The sequence below is a fragment of the Phyllostomus discolor genome, chromosome 6 (assembly GCF_004126475.2).
Source record: "Phyllostomus discolor isolate MPI-MPIP mPhyDis1 chromosome 6, mPhyDis1.pri.v3, whole genome shotgun sequence".
In the NCBI taxonomy this organism is placed as follows: domain Eukaryota; kingdom Metazoa; phylum Chordata; class Mammalia; order Chiroptera; family Phyllostomidae; genus Phyllostomus; species Phyllostomus discolor.
Genome location: NC_040908.2, coordinates 170,199,777 through 170,216,134, shown reverse-complemented (window position 1 = coordinate 170,216,134; position 16,358 = coordinate 170,199,777). Strand labels below are relative to the sequence as shown.

The 16,358-nt window shown below is 69.0% G+C and overlaps 1 protein-coding gene across 1 annotated transcript in view; it reads left to right on the top strand.

The window, feature by feature from the left end:
* The window catches only part of KCNQ1 (potassium voltage-gated channel subfamily Q member 1), a 212,620-nt gene that overhangs the window by 14,727 nt on the left and 181,535 nt on the right, over window positions 1-16,358 (top strand). The window contains exon 2 of the mRNA XM_028516267.2: window positions 10,837-10,927. Coding sequence (XP_028372068.1) covers window positions 10,837-10,927 — 91 coding nt within the window. The remainder of the gene's footprint in view (window positions 1-10,836; window positions 10,928-16,358) is intronic.

The window sequence follows — 16,358 nt, the reverse complement described above, 5'->3', positions numbered from 1 at the left end:
TGCCGCGACTCACGCCCACGTGAGCACTGGGTGCGCACGCCTCTGCGGGACCCTGCGTTCGAGGCGGGGGTCTGCCCCTGAAAGCCGAGTGGCCGGGGCCCGGGATCACGTGCCCCTACAGCTCTGCCCCTCGGCCTCCGACCCCCTCTGCTGCACAGGGTCTTCCGCAGGGCCTCACCGGTCTCAGGGTTAAACCAAGACTCGGCGAGAGGTGCTGCTGACGTCTCGACAGTGTGGCCTTGAATCCGTGGGCTGCTCTGGGTGGCGCGACCCTCTCAGCAGGATCAGTGCTTCCAGAACATTCCCAGTCACGCATTGCGCCTTTCATGTCTTCATCCAGGTGTGCCAGCTCTCAGCAGGTGCATCTTTCCCCCCGTGGTCAGGCTTCTGTAAGTGGGATTACTTTCTTCATTCCCCCTTCTGATGGTTTGTTGTGGGCGCACGGCAGCGATGGTCCACCCTTCCCCCCCCGGGGCGCGCCCACACTGGTCACTCGCCTTCTGCGGCTGAAAACACACGTGTTTCTTCCAATCCGACAGAACAGGAGGAGGTGATTCCGGTGCATTCGCGCTGGACGGCCGTGGGCTGCCGTCATTCTTCCGAGCCGAGACTCGGAGGGGCCAGAGGCCAGGGCCCCCGGCTGACGAGTCAGGAATCGCGTGTGTTAGAGCTTCTCATGGCTCATTGGGCGAAAGTCGCTGGTTTACGGCGGTGCAGCTGAGTTTGTTTGTTTTAATACGATTCTGTGTCCTGCGTCCTCACTGAGTTCACGCATTAACTCTGACAGCTCGTGTTTGGAGGAGTCCGCAGGCCTTTCTACATTACCAGACCGTCTGCAGGTGAAATCCGTGGAACTTCCTCCCTTTTCACTGGGTGCCTTTCGTGTGTTTTCCTCGCTTGGCTGCTCTGGCAGGGCCGCCGGCTCTGCGTTGGGCGGCCGCGGGGAGAGTGGGCATCCTGGCCTCGTTCCCGACCTCAGAGAAGAACCCTGCACCTGCCCCTCACCGTCGAGCGGGGCGGCGGCTGTGGGCCAGCCACGTGTGGCCTCCAGTGGGTTGGTGCGCGTGCCCTCTGCACGCAGTTTGCTGAGCGTCTCCGCCGTGGGACGGCCGGAGTTTCCACGGGCTCTCCGTGCATCTCTCGAGATCACCCTGGTTTCCGCTTTCTATCTTCTTTCTTTTTTTAATGTATTTAACCTTCATTTTTTAAAAAGATTTTATTTATTGTTAGAGAGGGGAGGGAGGGAGATAGAGAGAGAGAGGGAAACATCAATGTGTGGTTGCTGGGGGTCATGGCCTGCAACCCAGGCATGTGCCCTGACTGGGAATCAAACCTGCGACACTTTGGTTCGCAGCCCGCGCTCCATCCACTGAGCTACGCCAGCCAGGGCCTCCTTTTTTCACTGGTCGCTGTGTTCGAGTCCCGTCTCTCGTCGGGGATCTGCCCAAAAGCTGATCCGTTTTCTTCGTCTCCCACGACAACGGCTCTCAGTTTCACGGGTCTTTTCCGTTGTCTTTTCAGGCTCTGATTGATTTCCGCTCTGATTACGTTTTCGTTGTCGTCTGCCCTTGAGCTCGGTGTGTCCCGTTGACGCGCACAGTCAGGCTGTTCACTCGAGGCTGTTGTCCTTCCTTCTTGCTGGGGGTGTCTGTTCCTGTGAACGTCCCCCCTCGGACCCCCCTTGCTCTGTCTCATAAGTGTCGGTGTGTTGCGTTTTCATTTTCATTTGTTCCAAGGTATCTTTTAATTTCCCTTCCGATTTCTCCTCTGCCTGCTGGTGTCCGAGCCCCACGTCCATGAATCTCTGTTTTCTCCTGGTGACCGATGGCCAGTTCCGTGCCCCCCCCCCCCCCGGGGCGGCAAACGTGGCTGACACGGCGGCGTCCATTCTCCCACATCTGGGAAGACCTGTCTCGTGGCCTCACACGTGGTATGCACTGACTGCGTGGTGGACAGCTGCCCACGGCTCTCCTCTGGTGGCCGTGGGTGCAGACCAGCTTCTCCACCCCCTTCCCGCCCCTCCCACCCCTCCCGCGTGCCCGCCCAGCCACAGCCAGTCGGCTGTGGGCGGCACGTAACCAGGCCTCGCTGACTCTGTCACTGAGCTTTCGTGGCCGAGTCCCGGGAGCTCGCTGTGTGCTCTGGCCCCGGGGGGAAGGGGGGTTTGTGAGTGCTCTCTCCCGTGCTGTGGGCTGCCTGTCCGCGTTGCTGATGCTGATGCACAGAAATTTTCAATTATCTTCATGACTTCAAGTCGATCTACTTTTAAATTTGCTGCCCCTGCTTTTGGAGTCTTTTCCCAAGAAATCGTCACCAAATCCAGTGCACGAAGCGCGCTCCCCGTGTCTCCTCCGTGAGGCCAGGGGCCAACGCCGCCCTCCTGCGTGGGGAAGCCCCCCTGTCCCCCGTGCCATTGGTGGGGAACGCTCCTTTGTCCTTGTTTTCTCCGCCGGCGGGCGGGCGGCCGCCCAGAGCCGCACCGGGCGGCCGTGCCAGTCCATTTACCGGCACACAGGTCGTTTCCGCGCTGGGGTGACCGTCAATGCCGTCCCGGTGAGTCACCTGGCACGTGTGTTGTTTCCTTCTCGCGGTCCCCAGGGTGGATGCCTGGAAACGGAAGGGCTGGGTTAAGGCGGGAGTGCGCAGGTAGTCTTGTGAGGGGTGACCAGGCTTCCTTCTGGGAAGCTCAACTGTACCCCCACCCAGCCCCCACCCAGCGAGGCGGGAGCCTGCCCACGTTCTGCAGACCCTGCCTCTGTTCTTGCCCTAGCGGGCTCAGGGGGAGTCACAGAATTACCCACCGAGAAAGCAAAGCTCCGGCTGGGGCGCGGTTTGCAGAGGGGGGCACGCAGTCCCGGGCAAGTGTGTGTGGACCTGACTGAGCCACCCAGGAAGGCTCCCTGGAGGGGGTGTCGTTCAGGGTGAAGAAGCAGTTTCCAAACCAGGGAACCACCGAGTCTACACTGGGGTGCTTGTGGGGCAGGGGAGGCTCTGGGGGAGCAGCTCTGTTTGTGAACGGGACGGGCCGCACACAGCACAGATTCAGAGACAGCAGCTCTCTGCAGGTCTGCCTTCGCTGCCTCAGGAAACAATTCCAGTTCTTAGGATCATGCATAACACTTCGGGGCGGGGGGGGGGGGGGGTGCGGCTCGGGGCCTCGGGGCACGCCCTTCCCCTTGGCGTCAGTCGGTGCTTCCTCTCCGGCTCCCGTCCGGCACCTCTGCTTCCAGGATGCCCCGTCCCCCGTCCAAGGCTGCAGGGGCTCCCTTGGCTCAGACGAGGGGCTGGCGTCTGGCCGGGCCGGGCCGTGTGGGGGGCGCAGCAGCCCGGGCAGGGGCCCATGTCACGGGCAGGGCGGCCCCCCCAGGCCAGGGCCCCGGGCTGGCTGCTCGGAGGAGGTGCCTGCTATTCTGGGCAGAGTGACGCAGCGCCTGTGGGGTCCGAGACGGGACCACGCCGCTGCTGGGCGCGGGGGGTGTCGGTGGTGTTTCCGGCCCCTGCGTTTGCTCCGCGTCCTCAGCTGGTTCCCCTTTCCCTCCGCTTGTTTGTTCCCGCCTGGGCCGCTGCCGAGGCCCTGGGCCAGGAGACCACGGCCCCGTGATCGGGGAGGGCTGGCAGGGGAGGGGTGGGCAGGTGCAGCCCTGGGTGGGAGTCCCCCGCAGAGCGGGGACTCGGGGTGGACCCGCCATGGACGCCCCTTCAATGTGGACGCATCCCGAGTCCACTCCGGTTTCCTGGTGTTTGAAGTTCCTGGCGTTCTCCTCCGGCCTGTCTGGCTGGTGGACGCAGGAGAGGGGTGTGGCTGGCCTCTGCAGGGGTCTCCGGGGCCCCAGCCAGGAGCTCGGTTGAGGACTGGCAGATCCCAGCCAGCCCGTGCTGCTGGTCCTGGGAGGCCTGGAGCCCCGAGGTGCCCACCTTCAGCCTGCAAGGCACCCCGAGCCTGGCCCTCCTGGGGCCTCGTCACTGCTGACTCCCGGCACCCGGCCTGGCACCCGCTACGGCACTCGCTACCCCCTGCCCCGCCCCTCGCCGTGACAGACCCTCTCTGTGTCCCTGGCAGAGAGTGCCTCGGCATTCTGGTTACTGTCCGTCCCCTATGCCTGCCCGGTCCCCGGAGCCGAACGTGGCTCCAGGCACGTGTTGTGGGTGGGGGTGAGCGGCAGGCCCTCGGGCCTGCAGACGGGGCGAGGCTTGTGCACTTTATTCTGAGCACCTGGGGTGCCCCAGGAGGGCTCCCTTGGGGTGCCGCTGGGCACCGCCTGGCCCCGTCTCTAATAAAACTCCCACGGGGCCAGGGTGACCTCGGCCGGCCCAGGCGTCCCTCGCAGCGGGCCTCTGGCGGGCGGGACCTGGCTCAGCTGCAACCGGGCTCCTCCCGGGTCTGGGAACCGTCCCCTGGAGTAGGGCGGCTGGTGGCAGGTGATAGTGGGGTGTGTCCCCACGTCCTCGCTTGGCCGGCGGCGCCGGGGCAGGCACGGACCTGCCTCTCTGGGGCTGGAGCCCGGCGGCCATCTGGGAGCACTGAGGATGCTGAGACCGAAATAAAGCTGCTAATTGCATCCGGCGTTGAGCAATCCTGCGCCTGACCGTGACGGGAACCCCGAGGCCCGGCCAGCCGGCCCTCGGCACAATCAGCCACTTCCTCCCTGCGGGCCGGCGGCTCCCAGTCTGGGGAGAAGGCTGGGCTGAGTGTGGCCCTCGGTGGTTTCCGTGAGGAGCGGGGCCCATGGGCACCCGCACCGAGGGGGCCGGCGGGCAAGACCTCCTGGCTGCATCGTCAGGGCGGGGCCCCGACCCCGGCGGTGGCGGCAGAAGCAGACCGGGGAGGAAGCGCCCAAGCCCGGCTGTTTGTCCCGGGCCGGCTGGACAGGGAGGAAGCGGGCACTTCCTGGACACGCCGAGCCTTCAGAAGCGGCGGCTGGAGGGGGCGAGACTGCGTCTTGTCCCCGGTGACAAGGGGAGCTCCGGTGTCGAGCGCCTGCCCGGCTCCCGGCGCCCGTCCCTCCGACCATGCCGTCAGCACGAACGGCCAGCCCAGCCCGGGGGCCCTGCAGACGCCTCCCGGGGCGGTGGGGGGGGTGGCGCTGGAGGGGCCGTGCCACCCCAGGCTGACTCTGGAGCATGGTGCGCCCATGTTCCTCCCCAGCCGCTGCCAGCAGGCATCGGTGGCGCAGCCCCCACGGCTGAGCGGAGGCAGTGGTGGGTGGGAGCAGCAAGCTCGGGTCCCTGGGGTGCCGCGCCCGGGGCGTGGACCCCGCCGTCCCGAGGAAGGGACTGGGCCGGGGCGCTGGCCTCCGGGGAGGTGGGGGTTGGCTTCCAGCGGGGGCTGCTGGTCGGGGACGTGTGGTCCCTGGTGGCTGGCCCTGGCCCGGGGCGGGGATGCCGGGCCGGCAGGGGGAGGGGACGGCTGTGGGTGCAGCCTGGCTGGTCCCTCGGGGGTGTCAGCAGCAGAGGCTATATCCCCGCAGTGGGGCAGCCGGGGGGTCCATGGCTGTCTCCATCCCCCACCCCTGCCCCTCCCCTTTCCCCTCATTCCATTGTCTGGGGGCTTCCGGGGACACCCCGTGGCAGCCTCGGGCCCAGCTCTGCCCAAGGATGTCTCTCTCGCAGGCTTCATGGGGGTGCCGCTCCCCTGGGCTCGGGCCCTGGCCATGCTGGGTCCCTGGGGCAGTCCCCTCCGGCCCGGGGCTCCTGCCGAGCCCCCATGGAGGAGACCGCGGTGCCCCGGTGAAGGGCCCCGTGGAGGCAGCCAGCTGAGGCTGTGGGGGTCGGTGCTCCCCCTCCCTGTGGGGGGTCGGTCCCCCCCCCCCGTGGGCTGTCCCGTTGTGGGGTCCTCTCTTGCCAGCAGAGGGCCTTCCTGCTGTGTGTGGGGGGGGAGGGTCCGGGGAGAGGGGGGCACCCACCTGCCACGTCAAGGCCGGCACTGCCCCCAGGCCTGCGGGTGTGTGCTTGGCGTCCAGCTGACATGCGGTTGCCCCCGGAGAGGCCCCCTTCCTGGCGGGCTCCTGAGCTGGGGGGCACCACCCTGAGCCCCTGGGGCTGCCCCCTGCTCCCCTGTGGAGTGGCTGGGGCTGGGGCTGGCCCGGGGGAAGGACACAGGCCCATCTGGTGGCAGCCCCGTCACTGAGCATGGATGCCGCCGGGGCACCCTGGGTGCGTCCTCCCGCCCCAGTGGGGACCCTGAGGCTCCAGGGGTTGTAGGGCAGCTCAGTCTCCAGGTGGGAGGTTGGGGGGGGGGTTCCTTCTGCAGAGACTAAACGACAGCAAGGGAGACTTGGGCTAGACGTGAGGAGGGGCTTTCTGGAGCCGGGTCTTCCCAGCACTGATGGGCCGTGCCGTCCCGGCTACGGCGGTGCCGGGGTCAGCGTCCTGCCGCCTCGTCTCCCTTGCTCCTTCTCGGGCCCTGGGCGGGGTGGCCGGGTGCCCGCCATGGCCTGCGGTCTTCCTTGCTGCCCAGCGTGAAGGAGGGCAGGGCTCTCGGCCCTGGGGGGGGGATGCCTACAGGGTCCCCCCCACCCCACCCCTGGCAGGATCCTCTCCGTGGGAAGGTGCCCCGTGCGTCCCGAGGCCCCGAGGCCGACCGGGCCCCTGCCTGTGGGGTCACTTCAGCTGGTCCTCTGGCACCTTCTAAATATACCCTCGGAGGGCTCTTATCGCGGGGCGGCCTCCAGCCGGGCTCCGTGCCCACAGCTGCCCTTGAGGGGTGGGGCCGGCCCCAGGCCCCGGGGCCCTGCCAGGAGGCCCTGCCTCTGCTGAGCGCCCACCCGGGTGCCCGGGCCCCTCCTGGGTGCCCCGCTGCGCCGGCAGGCCTGTGAGTGCACGCGGTGTGGCTGCAGTGACAGCCGTGACCCTGAGGGCTGGGGCTCCCTTGGCCTTCCTGCTCGAGCCTGCCTGGTCCCCCCGCCCTGCCCCCCGACCCGGGGCAGCCCCGGGGCGGCCCCTGGGCCCAAGTCTCCTGCCACGGTGGGAGGGACCTGGGTCAGCTCCCCTGCTGACATCTGGTGCCGGGTGGCCCTGTGCGGTCACCCCCCCCTCCCCGAGCTTCCCTCTTTCTCCCGGACGAGGGCGGGCTCACATCTCAGGCTCCTCTTGAGGACCGGAGGGCACAGGGAGCGGGCTTGTCCCCACCTGCCCGCCACACCGGGGCCTCTGACCTGCCAGGCCCTGGGGGGCCCTGGTAGGGGGGTCGTCACGGGGGCCTGAAGGGAGGGAAGATGTGGGTCCCTGCTCCGTGGGCGGGCGCCCCCGTGGTCTGAGGCACCCTGGGTGCCGGCCCGTGGCAGGGGGCCGAGGCCCACGTTGAGCCGCCCACAGCCTGACGCCAGGATGTGCCGTGGAACCTCCTCTGACCCGGGGTGGTGGAGACCAGGAGTTGGGGGGGGGGGTGCCCACAGGGGCCCGTGGAGCCCAGCCAGAGCACGAGGTGGGGGGCCCTGTGTCTCCGAGCCCCCAGCCTAGCTCGCTGTCAGCAGCAGCGGCAGCTGAGACCCCGAGGGGCTGCGCAGAGCCCCCGCCCAGCGACAGAGACTCGGGGTGTGGCCTCCTGAGGAGTCCCTGATGGGACGGTGCACAGGGGGCCTCCGGAGACAGTGGCCACGGGAGCGGGGGACCTCGGCCAGCAGGCCCACAGCCGGCTGTGCCGTCCTCGGGCGTGGGCGGCCTGGCCTGAGCGAACCTCTGAAAGGGATGAGGCTGGTGCTGCGGAAGCAGCCCAGGCCGGAGGTCGGAGGTCAGAGGTCAGAGGGGTGGCAGGGGAGCCCTGGCCCTCGGAGGCCTGGGAGGCGCCGGAACCCTTCTCAGCAGGCTGGGTACAGGGGCAGGGACAGCCCCGGCAGGACCTGAGGCCACCCCTCGGGGAGACCAGTGTCACAGGGGTGCCCACGGTGGGGGGGCACTGAGCTGCCGTCTGGGGTGGGGCGGGGCTCTTCCAGGGTCACTCGTGTGCAGAGGGAACCGCCCCCCCCCCCCCCACCCCGCATCTGGTCCGGGATGAAAACTCTCCGGAACCCGCCGGGCCTCCGCCTCACCGGCCCTTGGCTCGTCCCCGCCGGCCCCAGCCCCGGCCCCGGCCCCGGCCGCGTCTTCTGGAGCCTGCCATAAAGCACGTACACGTGGCGCTCACTTAGTTTTCTTTACATTTTTAAAAAATTGTGATAAGACACAGGAGGCATACAATTTCCCATCGTAACCACGTTAGGGGCGTGGCGGCGTTAGACACTCTCACGCTGCCGTGCGGTCATTCCACCGTCTCCAGAACTTTCCAGAACTTTCTCCCCCTCTGACGCTCGCTCCCACCCCTTCGCCAGCCCCGGCCCCGCCGCCTACTGCCCGCGGCTGGGGCTCCTCCGGGGACTTCCTGTGAGTGGGTCACGCGGGGCTCGCCCCATGTGGCTGGCTGCTTTCACTCGGCCGGGTGTCCTTGGGGTTCCTCTTTTGGGGCGCGCCCTCCCTCTCTCTGCACCAGCAGGGCGTCCCGTTCACACCCCGTTGTGTGCGTTCAGTAGACGGGGCGGCGCTGGCGTCCCCTGAGGTGCCCCGGCGTGGCCTCTGAGTGCCCTGGAATTCTGGCTCACAGCCCCCCCGGGGGAGCCCACGGCCGGGCACTGAGGACGCCCCGAACGGTCCCCTCTGCTTCATGTGTGAAGTGCGGGGTTCCCGGCAGCGAAGCCGTGTGTCCCTGAGACGTGCCCTGTAGGACGGAGCATCCCCCGTCTTTCCCGGGGGTCCCACCTGGCCCGGGTTTGGCGGCCGGGCCCCCCAGCCCACCCCAGTCTGTGACAGGCACCGATGGGGCCAGCGCCGGGCGGGAGGAGGCCGGTGACCCCGCGCTGCTGTCCCCTCTGAGCGCCGCCCTGGCAGGGTGCCCCAGGCCTTCACGCTCCGGGGCGCCCAGCTGCTGCGGGCGGCGCCCTGATGTCCGATAACTGGTGTCCCCGACGTCCCCGGGGCTGGCGCTCGCGGGCGCGGCTCCGGAGGTGGCTCGGTGGCCGGGCACAAGTGGGGCTTTGTTCTGCAGGCCAGAGCTGCCCTGGCCTCTGGGAGTGGCCTGCTCCTGCCGGCGCGTGCCTCCAGGAAGTCAGACAGGCTGCCCCGGGGCCCGGGGGGCATCTCTGGGGGTCAGCTGGCCTGTTCTCCACTCTGGCCAGCCGTGTCCAGGAGATGGGTCTGATTCCTGCTTCCCCCCCACCCGACCCCTGTCTCCCAGCTCTGGGGCATCTGGGACAGCCTCATGCAGGAGCCCCAGGACCCCAGCTGGACGGAGGGCAGAGGGCAGAGGCAGGAGGGGGTCAGGCGCCCCCCAGGTGTGAGCCCCCGAGGCTGGGGCCCTGTGTGGGCACCTGTGGGGCTCCCGGGCCCACCTAGCACAGGCCGGGGCAGACAGAAGCACGCCTTGTTGTCCGGGCCTGTCTGGAACTGGCCCTCGGAGTTTGAGTAGCTGAGTGACCAGGAGGTTCCCTGGCCCGCGCCCCCAAGCCTCAAGGTCGCTGGGCCCAGGGGACAGCTTCTCGGGCCTCCTGGGGCAGAGGTGTGTCCACGGGGTCGTCGGGGGCGGACTGCCCCCTGGCAGCGAGAGACCTGGGGTCTCGGGGGAGACAGACACGGCCTGGCAGGGCGCGGGGCCACCGCGGTGCCCGAGTGCAGAGGCTGCAGCCCGGCCCTCCCCGCCGGCGCCCCGGAGGCAGGGACAGGGGAGGGAGAAGCTGCCGCATGTGGCCCCTGGGGTGGACAGGTTTAGCCCGGGCAGCAGCACCCGCACACCTGTCCCGAACGAGCCCCTTCCTCGGGCCTCACTGTCCCGGGTGTGGGGCGGGAAGGCTTGGGGACGGGGCTGTGGGGCGTGGGGCGCGTCCCTGGGATGGGACCAGTGTGTGGACAAGGTGACAGCCGCATGATGCCCAAGAGGCAGTCCTGTCCAAGTCCCCAAACCTGGGACTGGAGACTGTCCCACGGCCAAGGGGCCCCTCAGGGATGGCATGCGAGGGGCCCGGACCCCAGAGGTCACCCTGGGCCGCCCCGTGGCCCTCGCTGTCGTCACAGGTGTCTTGAGGAGGAGAGTCAGGGCTCAGGGAGGGGACTGGCTGTGGGCCCTCCCTGTCCCTTCCTGGGGCCCGGGCCCCAGCCCCGCCACAGCCCCGCACCCGCCTCAGCAACGGCCCCCTCCTTGGTGTGACCTTGGGGGCCTCAGAAGAGTGGGGCGTCAGTGGGGAGATGGTGGTGGCGGCTGGTCCCAGGGCGCATCCCGTGACCCCACAAGTGAGGGGCTCGGCCCCCAGGCGGGGCACAAGGCGTGGCTGGTCCTGGGCCTGGGGAGACCCGGGGCTCCCTCCCTCCCGCTGCGTCCAGCTGGCCATCACTCCCCCCCAAGGAAGAGGCCATGGGTCGACCCACAAGTTTGGCCTGAGTCGGGGAAACTGAGGCAGGGGGCTGCCAGCCGACCCCGGCCCTCCTCTGTGTGGACACCTCCTGGGCCCACCGGCTCCCTGGTCAGGGGTCCTCAGGACACCCCGGGCTGGGTGGTCACCGCCCCCGAAGCTCAGAGATTTTGTCAACCCAGAAGGAGAGCCAGTACCCACGGGCCCTGGTGACCGCCGCGGGTCTGCCGTGTGTCCCTGTGTGTTTCCCGCCTGGACACGGCACATGGACGGAGCCCCACACCACGTGGCCCTCACGCCGTGACTGACAGGCGGGCGGTGCGCTGGCACGGTCACCCCCCTCCCGCCGCGTGGACGGGCCCAGGGCGTTAGCTGCTTGCTGGGCGGCGGAGCCGGGTTGGGGGGCCTGTAGGGGAGGGGCCGGCCGGCCACCGGGCTGACCGCCTGTCTCCCTGTCTTGCAGCTTCCTCATCGTCCTGGTCTGCCTCATCTTCAGCGTGCTGTCCACCATCGAGCAGTATGTCGCCCTGGCCACGGGGACCCTCTTCTGGATGGTACGTACGGGCCGCCGCCCTGGGGCTCCGGCCTCCCGGGCGTGTGGAGTGGACGGCAGCGTGCTTCTCCATGCTCCCCCGCCTGCCTGCCAACCCTGGCCAGCACCCGTGGGCTTGTCTTGACCCCGCAGACTGGAGGTGGGACCACCCCCCCACGCCCAGCTCTGGGACTCACCAGCATGTGACTGTTGGACCAGGAGGCCCGGGGCAGGAGAGCAGCCTGAGGCTGGTGGTCTGGGAGGGCTGCCTGGAGGAGGGGGCCTCTGAGCTGGGCCAGAAAGGAAGGACAGGAGGATGTGGGCACGAGGAGCTGGGCCGTGGTCGGCAGGGACTCGCCCAAGGCTGCGCTTTGGCCCCAGGTCTGGGCGACCCTTGACTGGGGCCGAGGCTGGTACACAGACCCTGCGGTGGTCCCAGCCCCAGCCGCCCCCTGCCCACCCCTGCCACCTGGACAGCCCCGTCCGCTGCCCTCTGAGGCTCTCACCCTCGCGTCCGGGTCCCTGGCCCCCAAGGAGGGTGCAGGGGTATTGGCGAGAAATTGCCAGCACCCGGCCTGGGCCCCTCGTCTGGAAGCCCCTCCCTGCCCAGCCAGCTGTGAGCCCCTCGGACAGCACCCGGGACCTCGGGCCGGGACCTCGGGCCGGCCTGGCTGAGCCGGGGGCCTGCAGCCAGGGCGGATCACGTCACGGTCACACCAAGCCAGGTGCCAGGAACAAACGACCTCACGGAGGTGCCCCTCCGTGCCCCTGGCTGCGAGGCCGCCCAGAAGGTGGGGTATGGGGCTGGCCCCACCCCCAGGTGGCTGCCTGAATGGTGGGGGCCAGCTGTCTAGTGTCTGTCTGGGGTGTGTGGCGAGTTCTCATGTATGGTTGTATGGTTGTGCACCCCCCCAACACACACCCCGCCTGCCCACCTCCAGCCGGCTGGTGGCTGGGTGCCGGGCACGTCGGGGCTGCCTGGCCTGGTGGCCCGGTCAGCGGGGCTCTGGCGTCCTGCGTGGCCCCGTGGCAGGCCCGAGCCCCTCCCCCAGGAGAAGGGGAGTTGCCTTCGTGCCCACCCTCCTGCGCTCCCGGAGCCCAGGTCAGGGCCCGTCTACCCCCCGGGGGCGGGAGGGGTTCGGCCGGCGTCTCCGGGCACCTGCACAGGTCCCTCTGGTGACCTCAGATCACTGGTGGCACTTGGAACAGCCCCTCTTACGCGTCCCCCGGTCTCCGGGCCACCCAGGCCCCTGGCGTGAGGCCGCCCTTTCACCATGAACCACGCGTCCAGGGGACAGTGCACCCACTTGGGGTCCCCTGGTCTGGGCCGCTGGTCTGAGTGACCTCGTGCCCCAGGGCCGCCTGCTTCAATGACACGCGCGCCAAGACCCTTTTTCCCTTCCGTGCGGTTCGGTGCCACGCCCGGCTCTTCTGGGGATGCCGAGTCTCGCCGGCCGGCTCTTCCCTGGGAGCGGAGGGACGCCACACCCAACCCGTCGGGCTCCCGGAGGGCACACGGACGGCGTCGGACGCGTGGACGTGGGGAGGGGGGTGCCTGAGTGGTGGGGGGCCCTGTCCCCGCTTGAAGCATGTCCATCAGGCGGGGTGGACAGTGGCTGAGGAGCTCACGTCCACCAGTGGCTGCAATGCGGTCACTCTCGGTTGCCGTCACGTGCGGGGTCTCCTGCCGCTGTGCTCCCTGCCATTTGGTTTTTGGTGGCCGCCAGTGCCATGCCGCCGGCTTCGGCCCTGGGCCGCCTGCTCTCGTCGGCGGCGGTTTTCTCTCCGGTCTCCGGGGCCTCCCGGGGCTGCGGAGCACTCAGAGGCGCACGCAGTGCCGTGAGCGCGCTGGGCGCAGGGTCTCGGCCTCGGCTCGGCCGTGGCTCCGGCTTCGTGGGGCCTGAGCTCCCGGCCGCCCCTGAAGGCACATGCCGGCCCCGGGGTGGTGCAGAGGCCCTGGGTCCCACGTGACAGTGGAGTTCTGACGTGCCGGGGCTGACTCGTGTCTTTCTTGTCTCCATGGGGCCGGGTGGGGGGTCCCCACGTCGACCTGCTTGCTTTGCGGGGAGGAGCTCCCACCCCCAGGCCCTGGTGTCTGGGCGTCACTGTCCTGTGTTAGGTCGGGTCTCCCGTGTGAGTGGGGGACGGCCACCGTGCCAGTGAGGGGGTAGCATCATGCGGCCACTCCTGCGTCCACCCTGTTCCCTGTTCCTTGTTCCTGGGGACCCGCGGGAGCGGCAGCCCCGTCTCTGCGGAGGCCCCGGGCCCGCAGCTCCCTGCGCTCGGGCGCTGGTCCCCGTCCGCCCCTGCCGGTGAGCGGCGGGCAGGGGCAAGGCACCCTCACGGGTCCTGTGTCTATTTCCGGTGGGGACGGCCCTTGCCCCGGCCGGCCCCCTGCCCCCTGCCAGACCGCAGGGGAGGAGCCGGGTGAGGAGAGACGGGAAAGGGCGGTGTCCCTGGTTCTTCGGGTCATCACGGTGATGGGGGCCCCTGGCCTGGGCCCCACATGGCGCGTCCGCCCTGCGAGCTGCCCCTCGGGTCCCACCCTCCCAGCCTCGGCCACTGAGTGACCGATCCAGGCGGTGACGGAGGCCGAAGGGGCCGCCAGGGAGATCCGCTGGGCCTGCTGGGCAGCTCCTCTGAGCCTGCCCTCCTCCCGAGGGCCAGCGCTGTGGGCCCCAGGCCCAGGAGGGGACGGGGACCTGTGACCAGTGCTGGGCCGGCCCCTCGTCCATTCTGGGTTTCCTGGGGCAGCCGCGGCGAAACCCCAGAGGGCCAGGTGGCCGAGACCAGGCACCTACTGTCCCTGCCGTGCCCTGGCACCCTCACGTGCGACACTCTGCTGGAAATCTCACCGAGGGGCTGGGGGTCACCCCGCAGCAGCCCCCGCCCTGCACTCTGGACGGGGCAGGAGCAGCACCCTCCCTGGTCCAGGCTTCTCCCGTTCAGACAGAGCTCACTGTCCAGTCTCAGGGCGCAGTGTGGCCGGAGCAGGGGGAGGGGGCTGAGGGCTCTGGTCCTAACCCGGCTGCCCACCCCCATCCCGAAGTTCCCTGCCCTTTGCCCCCTGACCACCTTCCCTCCCTGGTGCTGCCCGCTCACTCCTGACATTTCTGAGGCACGCCTGCCATCTGGTGGCCAATCTCTGAACTGCGGGTGCGCACTGCCCCCAGCAGAGGGCGGGGACCCAGCATGGGTGGGGCTGGGCCGGCGGAGGGCTGGGCGTCCTGCACCCTCTCCCTCTGGGATGTGGGACACCCTCTGTCACTGGGATGTGGGACGGGTGTGCCCAGAGCACAGAGCCCGTTCCCACCGTGGTCCCACCTTCCGGTCCGCCCCTCCGAGGGCAGATTCGTGGGGCTGTCCCCCTTGTCCCCCTTGTCCCCCAGGGTCCCTTGTCCGCCCCCTCCTGGCCACCCTCGTCCCACCGGGCAGCCACTCCATGCAGCGGCCACAGCCCGGGGAGGGGGCTTGCTTTCCAGCGCCTGAACATTCCAGAAGCTCCCTGTGGCGCTGAGGATGGACTTGGCCTCCCCGGGCCCCCGCAGGCCCCCACGTCCGCCCACCCGCCCTCAGACCCCGTCCCCCCTCCTCTTGGGTGCACTCTCGCTGACCCCGGCACTCCCCGCTGCCTCGGGCCTTCCCTCCGCGCTCTGGCATGCTACGGGACCGGCTTCCCGGCCAGCTCCCGGCCCAGCCCGGCCGGCCCTGCCGCGGCGCCCCCCACCCCGAGCTGCCCTCCCCTCGCCCCCCATCCTCTCTGCCCCGTGCGTGCTGGGGCTCTGTGGTGGGCTCCGTCCCCGGCTCCACCCCACTCGCCGAGAGGCAGGCCAGGCTGGACTCGCCCGCCTGCCCAGTGGGGGGCTCCCTGGGGCTGGAGCCCCCTCCTTTGAGTCCCTGTGCCCAGAGCTGCCCCCACGGCACACCCCAAGTTGCTGTAGGGTCTCAGGCCTCAGTTTCCCCGCCTGTAAAATGGGGGTGGTGGGCAGGATGGCCTCAGATATACCCTCCAAAGGTCTTGCTGGGTGTCCAAGGCCTGCCCAGCTCTTGAGCTGGCTGTGTCTGGCCGGGGGTCATGGCCGAGGGGCTGGGGGACACTGGGAGGACAGTGGAGACAGGGCAGCCGGGGGACCACCCCCAGGGGTAGATGTGAGTTAGGTCAGGACTGGCTAGGGAAGGAGGTGTGAGGGGAAGGGGGTCTGGGGGTGGGACACATCTCAGGGGTGCTGAGGGCTTCTTGGAAGAGGGGGCGCCCTGCTAAGGGAAGGGAAGGGAAGGGGGATGCAAGGAAGTTCTGGGAGGGGGCCCGGACTGGCAGGGTCCCCCCACCCCACAGCTCACAGCGCCAGGGCTCTTGGTACAGGGGGAATCTGGGGGCTTTCTGGGGAGGCATCCGTCTGCGGGATGGGGGGAGGGTTCGGACCCCCGGCAGAGGCAGTGGACAGGGTGGGGGGCGAGAGCTCAGGGAGCAGAGTTTGCAGCCCCCCAGTCCCAGGCGCAGAGCCCGCCGGGCTGCGGGACAGCAGGTGGCGCTGTTGTCAGAGAAATGAAAGCGCCGCTGGCCGGGGGCCCAGGGCGCGGGAGCCCGACCACAGCCCCGGAGCCAGGAGGGGCCGAGGGTGGGCTCCGTGCACGGGCTCCGAGAGAGCAGCACGAGGTTTCGATGGTGGAAAAAAATGCACTCCAAGCTGTGTTTTCCCAGAGAGCCCATATTTCTTCCTCTTTTTTTTCCTAAGCTCTGCTTTCTGGTGCCAGAAAGCTGTTATCTCGGCCGGGGCGAGGAAGCCCCAGGCGGCCGAGGAGGGATTAAGCGTTCTGCTGAAGCAGGGATATTTGGGGGGCCTGAAAAAGCCATTTTGCTGGAATCTCATCTCTGCTGTGGGGTCTGCCCGGGGCCTGTTAGCAGGCACGTCCTCCATCCCAGCTTTGTTTGTGGTTTCCCAGGCAAGAGGCCCCCTTTCTGGGGCCGCTGGAAGGGGGGCTGCTGGAGGGTCCCCGAGCCCGGAGCGAGCCTCCCCCCGGCCCATGGGCGTGTGTGTCTCTGTGTGTGTGTGTGTGTGTGTACGTGTGAGCCTGCCTGTGCACACGCATGTGTGAGTGTGTGTGTCCACACTCTGCACCCGAGGCTCTGGGTGTGCCTTATGAAAGGAGTTCTGGGTTTGGGGGCTCTCCTGTGTCCCCCTAAAACTGGTGCCGGGGCAGAATCCCCCCACTTTCGACACAAAGAGACCCTCCCCGGCCAGGCCAGAGGCTGCTTGCTTCTCTGAAACTCGGCTCTCGGCGTTTCCACGTCCCACACAAAGAGACGGGCCCCGAGGCGTGGGCCAGCGCAGGTAACGGTGGCTCTGGCGGGCCGTGCCCGTGGCTGCAGCCCCGTGAGCCGAGGCCCGGGGGCCCAGGGGGGGGGGGTGACGTCACCACGGTGGCTCCCTCCCTCACTGCCGAGGCTCCCT